Source organism: Trichogramma pretiosum, unplaced genomic scaffold (genome assembly GCF_000599845.2).
Source record: "Trichogramma pretiosum strain Unisexual culture from Peru unplaced genomic scaffold, Tpre_2.0 scaffold118, whole genome shotgun sequence".
In the NCBI taxonomy this organism is placed as follows: domain Eukaryota; kingdom Metazoa; phylum Arthropoda; class Insecta; order Hymenoptera; family Trichogrammatidae; genus Trichogramma; species Trichogramma pretiosum.
The window spans coordinates 233,017-240,830 of NW_019640840.1; the positions used below are offsets into that span (position 1 = coordinate 233,017).

Sequence of the window (7,814 nt, forward strand, 5' to 3'; positions counted from 1 at the left end):
AAGCATATAAACACACATGCACACGTTTCTGAGTGCGAGCGGCGCTGCAGCACTATATGTGCCGGGGCTTAAAGCTCTTTACCCGAAGCTATATACCAGCTTTCTATGTTTAGAGTTGCCTCCGCTACTATTACGCTGTGCGCGTGGGAGTATTTGCGTCGCGCAGTCGCGCAGTCTGTATAATACAGTCAATTTGATGTCCATATACGCGCGCCGGCAACGCTGCAACATATGATACACACGCGCGAGTGCGAGAGAAAGAGAGAAAAATAATATTTTCTTGGATTTCGCACTTCATGGCTGCTTCGTCATCGCCGAGAGCACATCACTCATAAATACGTTCGATAATACAAGTCCGCGCGAAAAATAAAGAGAGATGCTGTTGGTATTGATAATTAAAAGTATTTCTCTCGTCCCATCCGGATAGGCACTCGATAAATAAGTTTACCTCCTTTTTTATTTTCATCATCGAGGGCGCACATATTACGCGCGCAATATAACCACGGTACATGAGAGAATAAAAAAAGAAGAAGCGTCTTGATATTATCTATATAGTGTGACGTACCAATCAATTCTCACTTAGCCGGCAATTGATTGCTTTCGTCCTGGGTAAATTGAGCGCCGGATGAAGGTCTTAATAGACAATAGGTCTTGCAGAAAGAAGAAGAGCCCTCTGGTCGCCGTCGCCGCGTCTGCTGTTGCTTGCTGCTGCCGCTGCTGCTGTGGCTGCTGTTCCTCCGGGCAAGAGAAAAGAGAGTCCCAGCTTGGCTGCAAAAATGAAGAAGATAGGAGAGAGCGAAAAACCATCGGCTCGCGAGCAATGTCCCTCGAGAATGCGTATTTTCCCTCTTTCTTCGCCTTCTTCCTTTTCTGTATTGAGCCTCGAATGTATACGTGTATATAGCGTATACATGAGCAAGTCATCAGGATATAGTAAATGTATGTACATGAGCAGGCGTAGTCCATATAACGCCAGTCCGTTGCGTGCACCAAGTGTGCCTGCTTGTGAGTCAATCAGTAGAAAAAGCCAAATATCGTCGGACGATACTCGAAAATTCTTAAGTGTAAAATTTACATTTGAATAGTTTATTATAACCGAAAGTTTAAGTACAATATATCAAGACATCAAACATTGTTTTTATGTACTTTATGTACTTCTGAAATAACTACGTAGAATGAAAATCTAAATCATTAGGTACATAGTCCAACTTAAGGGTTTACAATGCGATTGAAAATCGTCTCTCTTTTGGGTGTGATATATTTTGCCTCCTTCGTGAGAAATCTCTGGGATAGGTTCGAAATCGAGTTTTTGAACCAAACGTCGTAACAGACAATTTGCAGATATTGGTAGGAAATAAGTAAAGTTATATGCTGTAATTAAAAATTGTTTCCTAACTTTCAAAAATTTTAATTTTTTAGTATATTTGCAGGGTTGCTTCAACGTCTGTTCATAAATTATATAAGCTATGTATGAATTATTGAAAAACTGTTTATTTACTTTCATTGAATAAACATGTCAAATGTATGTACCCATAATAAATTAAAACGTATGTTAGCTATTTATAACAAGAGTGAAATTGTATCAAATTAAATAAAAACAAAATCAATCGACTGGAATGTGTGGTATGTGTGATCAAACAAAATCATCGTCATCATAGTCGAAATCCATCTTGTGGTCAGCGGTAGCTTCGAGCGCCCTTTCGGGTAAGCAAGTCGAGAAAATCACGGGTCTGTAGAAGTTGTCCGGATCGTCCGGGTTCCTATAGCAGACTTGCGTGAAGCAGTACTGGCCCGAGTCCTTCATGAAGAGCTGCGCCGAGGCTTTATTGTACCGCCTGTCGCACTGATACGTTTCAAAACTATGAAACACAGGTTGGGGGGTGTCTTTGTCATTTTCGATCCTCGATACAAGGACAACCAGCGAGTTTCGATTCTCGCACCAGCTCTGAGGATCGGTACAAACGTAATGAAGGAGCAGCATACCGCCAGGCTTGGCCAGATTTATCACGGCGAATCCTTGCTTCGGTGCTATCTGGAACGTTTTCTCGAGCGTCTGCTTGCCGTTCCGATCGAACTGGCTGCAAGTAAGCTGATCGCCTTGGACCTCGGCGCAGATGCCGATGAATCCGTTGGCCGTCGAGTAGGCTATAGCATCGTGTGGGTTGGCTGATTTTTCGCTCGTCAACTCGTAGATGTCAAGCTGATGAAGTACGGCGCTATTGTCGATCAAGTAGACGCAAGCGATTACTGGGCTCGAGGTGTTTGGAGTGGAGGTTTCGATGAGTAGATGGCGGTGCTTCGAATTCTCGTATTCCAACGGCACCAGCGTCATGTCATCGTCCCGTTCGTCTTGGACCCACCAGAGCAGGGGCCCATTAAAATCCTCGCCTAAACCATCGAAGAACAACTCACACCTGCTCACTTTGAAGATCGAATGCGGCATCTCGCACGGACCCTTTATCGTGCTCGTGACCACCGCAGCGAACCAATTGTCGTACACGATGATATTCGTGGGCACGTAAAAATGTTTGTACATGTTGGGCTGATATGACGAGCAGTCCTCGAAGTGGACGACCAGCAATCGCCACGCTCCGTGGAGTTCGTTGGCGTATGCCTGCCAGCTCAAAATGGCCTTGTCGTCGTTGAAGGGAATCACCTGCATATGCTCGGGCTTGATCCAAATGTCACCCGTGTCCAGCCAGACTTCGCACGTTTTCTGAAGGCGCTGGTCAACGTAGCGGCTAACCTCGCACAAATGGAAGCTGTCGTTTCGGAGGGCCGGTATGCCGCAGAAGACCATCAGATGAGTTGTGTTCTTGTAGGAGTGATAGTTGAAGTACGCATAACCCGTTCTCAAATCATTGGTTACCTGCTTCGATTGTTCAATGAAGCAGATTGGGTAAAACAAGGGATCCATCATTTTGGAGTCTTTTGGGTAGCCGAGGCAGACTTGGGTGTAACAGTAGTGGCCCAAGCCCAGATCGAACAGCTGTACATCGCCCCGATACAACTTTTTGTTGCACGTGTACAATTCCTTCCTTTTGAATATATCCCGCGCGATGGCTCCGTAGCTTTCAATTTTCGATATCGAGATCGTGAGCGAGTCAACCATATTACACAAGTTTTCCGGATCTGTGCAAGTGTAATTGAGCAGCAGCATACCACCGGGCCGGGGCAGATTCATGATATAGTAATTGTTCTTTCGCTTCACCGATATCCACTTCTCAAGCCTCTTCTTGCCGTCGCGATCGAACTGGCTGCAAATAAGCTGATTGTTTTTGGTCTCGACGCAGATGCCAATGATGCCGTTGACCGTCGAGTAGGCTACGTTATCGTAAGGATTCGCCGAGCGAGTGTCCAACATAATCTCATAGCTGCGAAGCAGTAGCAGCAGGCCGTCCGGTTTGACGATGAAAGCCCTAACTGATATCTCATTAGGTTTTCTAGTGGTGTCGATGAGCAGGTAACCGCTCTCCGGATTCTCATACTCCAACGGCTCCAGTATCATGTTATCGTCCCGTTCGTCCTGATAAAACCAGAATTGGGCTGGGCCGGAAGGCACGGCTTTGTTGTTGAAGTGGATCACACACCTCGGCACGTCTCGGCCCGAGTTCGGTATCGCGCACGGATTATGCGGAAATTCGCTGTAGATCACCACGCTAAATCTATCCTTGTGCACGATGAATTTCACGGGCTGGAACTTCCAGTTGATCAGTGACATGGGGGTATGGTGCCACCTGCAGACTGTGTCCTCAACGTGTACGACGGCGAGTCGCCAGCCAGATAGAAGTGTGCGTGTGCTGTCCGCCTGCCAGCTCAGAATGGCCTTGCTGTCGCCGAAGCGAATCACCTGCATGGAGTCGGGCTTGAAAGGGTTGCGCCCCGATTCGAACTCGTGGGGGCAAGTCGTGGCCAACGACTGAAATGAGGGCAAGGTCATGTTGTAAATGCGCAACTCGCACTTGGTACGGTTTTGGTCAGGCAGATGCTCCGTGCACTTGACATGCACCCAACTCATATTCTTGTAGGACTGACGCCCAAAAAATAAGTTCGGTTCCGAGCTACTGGCCGATGCTTCAGCACCGAGGCTCACCACCAAGAGCAACGCAAGGATTTTCCCTGGGTGCGACATTGTCTGTACGACAAACAAAAAAGAAGAGAAAATCTCAGAATATCGAGATGATATACTACTCTGTTTGATGATAATTGAAATTGGTGCTAGGCTTACCTTTGTTTACGTGTGCTGTCAATAGCGTCGTAAGCAGTCGACTGATTCAAGCTAAAGTTAGCTTAATGATCAACATCGTTCCACGACAAACTGCCCATAGGGCTCTACCCCACTTTACTTACGATTACTTTTGATTCTCTGGGCCAAGTTGACGATCGGAAAACTGCTGACAATAGATTTGTGATTTCTTTCATTTTTATACATAAATGCTAATAAAATTAAGACGTTATCAAATTTATGAATGATTGAATGAAATGCAAGTAACATTCCAAAAATTCAAGGAAAACGACATTTTATCTTTTGAGTGTACATTTTATACTTTTCTCTAATCCTAATGCTATTTGTTTTAGATTTATCTGTTCCATTTTACCAATTTCAGCGCAAATATTTCAGAAAACCTCTTCAATTTTTAGAAAAAACTAATTTCTAATAATTTTTCAGATACTTTTTTTACAGATTGAAGTAATGTTTTGGAACATTTGCCCCTATACGTTATTGTAAAACGCAAGCTTTTAACCTTTAATGTAAGACGAAAATGCCAGATTATTAGAATTTTGAAATATTGGACAATATCTCATTCTATTGACACGCGTCCATAAGAACAGAAGTAATCAAATTTTTAATAGGAAGCTCAATACAAATGTAATGGCTGCGATTATTTTCATCGTTCAACTACTTGAATATACACTATAACTTATGTGCTTTTTAATCGATATTGTGTCAGGATTTCAAGACGCGGAACATTTGAATTTCATGTCACGCGTGATATTTAAAAAAGATGTGCTCTTGAAAAATCTCCAAGCCGTGTCAAATCATGCATTTAAAACTTGTGGAGGTGATGCTATCCACGGAGTATACTCGTCCTATTACGCCCCTCACCCTCCTCCCGCTCGCCCGATTCGCCACTCAGTAACTGTGCTCGCTACACGGGGTGATTTTAGTAGGAAGTAAGCTCTGAACTCGCAACTATTGTAATCGTACTTTTACTTATCAAGTCGCAAAATTGCCACTTGTTGTTAGGCTTTAACAACGATTGAGTGTACCAGTACACCCTCGCTCGTCGCTTCATTTCTATATATTTCGGAAGCTTCATCCCGCCTAATTGTTTGATACGTTTCGTCCCCCCCAGAAGGCATTTTATTTTTAAAGGGATCAAAATGCCGAGACAATCGGCACTGACAAGAAAGATACGGACGACTGCAGTAATGACGCGTGTCTAAGAATTCACCGAACGCCGCGTCAATTTTTAATGTTACAACAAAAGGTAAAGTTGATCTCAACCAAAGTTACTCGATTACTCAATATTGCTCGCAGTTGCAGCAGCGCCGTGCGATCCGCGGCCATAAATATTTCATATTATATAAATGTAGCATCGGCTTTCTTTTGACAGCTATGCGCCACGCTATATTTATCCGAAGACCAACGATACATTGCCTCGCTACGGTACTTGATTTATCGTCTGCTTTCTGCATGGATATGCAAATAATTGTTTAGCGAATAACGAACGTCGCGTGTACATTTTTGGGGTTCGAAAAAACGCCAGTCGCATGTTCTCTCAGCTGCAAGCCCCGTGAACATGCTCGACACGCCGCTCGCTCTCTACAAGCTTTAATTTATCTAAACGCGTAGTTTATATAAAAGGAAAAGATAAAGCAAATAAGAAATTAGCCTTAGAATTTATAATCGCGCGAGCTTTATCCTCCCGGCTGGATAGTCCGTTTATATGCCGTATATATATACAGGCACAGCAGATCTATCCTTTATACCGGGCAGACGTCTGTTCCTTTGGTCTATATAGCTGTATCCGCAAACGTATGGACGTTTCGCGTGTTTGTAGTCGTGTGTTTTCTACGCGAACTCGCTGTACCGTATATGTAGGGTGAGAGTGTAAGAGAGAGAGAGAAACGTCCGTGGAATATCGGACGAACAGATCTATAGATCCTGCCTGTCCAGCCATGAACCGCATCGAGCTTTCTCTCTCGACTGTTTCGGCCCATCTTTTCTTTGATATAGACGTACAGATAATGTATATACATGCGATTTCACGTCTTTCTGCTTGGTTTGCCTCTTAGTCTTGACGATTAATTACTTTGTGCTTGTATGCGTACACGACTTTGATATATATCCCCGACTGCGCGTCATATATAGAAAGCTCGACACAGGTAAATAATGTAACCGAGCGATCGAAGCGTGAATCGCTTTAATGTCACGGACGGATCACAATGCCATTACGAAGTCCTTAGCAATTTTAATAAGGTCTATATTTGTATCGGTGTCGGGGCGCCGACTATCTTACTGTCACAGTTTTAAAAATGTTCAGCTAGCGCAAGTGCAATCGGTAAATGCGAGTTAATAAACACGTACGTTTTTTTCGTCCTCGCACAAAGGCTCGCCATCCATTCTTTTGGCTCCTCGAGTGCTGCTGGAATTTTGCACAGGTCACGCGGGAGAGTTGGCCGACCGAGGGCCACTGCATGCAGCGTGGTATACGCTTTTGCGCGCGAGCACTGACTTATCACAAAGCCTCCGGTGCGCTAGGTTAATTACACGACATTATCTTTGGCCCCCACGCGCCGGCGCCTAGCCCATGCACGAACTCGCGCACAAACTCGCTCGTAGGCTACCGTACATTCATGCGCGACGGGGATTAAAAAGCTCGTCCGGCTCGCGCGAGTTCGTGCATTTGATCTGCGATTATAATAATTTCTTCCCTTTTTTTCTTGTTCTACGCTAACGAGCGTGACATGAGTTTATATTATATATGCACGTGTTGGTGTGCCTTTGCGTGAAAAGAGAATAGTACAAACGATATTTATCCGTGTGTGATTTTTCTATGCAGAAATTTGTACAATATGTTCGAAGGTGCGATGCCGAGCGCTAACATGCGAGAACAATCTACATCGACTTTTAGAAAAATTAAGACGACTTCGTGCATTCCAAGATTAGTGCATAGATCATAACGAATAATTTCGGCTCTTTTCATTTTTAAATCTAATTGATTGAGTTTTAATGCAACCTGAGAAATAAAGAACATCTTAATGAAATGTACTACAATGCGAAAAATGTGCGATGGAAAAATTTGACCCAAATCTCTCAAACGTAGCGGTGCAACTTGAAATATTTAGAACAATATTGAAAAATTGAAAATGGAAAACTATTTAGATCCCCAATACACAATATCAAATTTATCGTTAATTCTAAATTGCGAATGAGTTGCGTAATATTCATATATAACAATTGAATACCTTAAAATGCAAATTATAAAGATGTTTAATTTCTCACTTACCACTTGTATCAAGTATAACTCGCGAGCATGTCACCTACAATTTGCAAACGTGAATAGCTAGAAACGCAAATCGATCCACAATCATTCGTAGATTCACATTTTCGCAATCACGTAAGCGCGCAGATCGTTTCGGCCATAAACACGAAGCACATTTATATCTTTTTGTTCCATACAATCACATCTGCATATATATGTAAGCGAGGCGCAATCGGGCAAATGTGAAGGTGCACGTATTGGAATATAAAACGCGTGCGTGGGGCAACGCCATATCTGCGATAATCATTTCGAGTCGACGTATAC

General features: G+C 43.6%; 1 protein-coding gene across 1 annotated transcript; it reads right to left on the reverse strand.

Annotated features, from left to right (window-relative positions):
• Window positions 1-1,471: 1,471 nt before the first annotated feature.
• Window positions 1,472-4,296, reverse strand: LOC106657504. The gene is made up of 2 exons (XM_014379056.2): window positions 4,229-4,296; window positions 1,472-4,135 (listed from the first exon to the last, which is right to left on the reverse strand). Exon 2 carries the CDS (start codon window positions 4,130-4,132, stop codon window positions 1,634-1,636), a length of 2,499 nt encoding a protein of 832 aa, XP_014234542.2. The 5' UTR covers window positions 4,133-4,135; window positions 4,229-4,296; the 3' UTR covers window positions 1,472-1,633.
• Window positions 4,297-7,814: the final 3,518 nt, after the last annotated feature.

Excerpts from the sequence above, each read along its gene's own strand:
- LOC106657504 (XM_014379056.2), bottom strand. The coding sequence starts at position 4,132 with ATGTCGCACCCAGGGAAAATCCTTGCGTTGCTCTTGGTGGTGAGCCTC.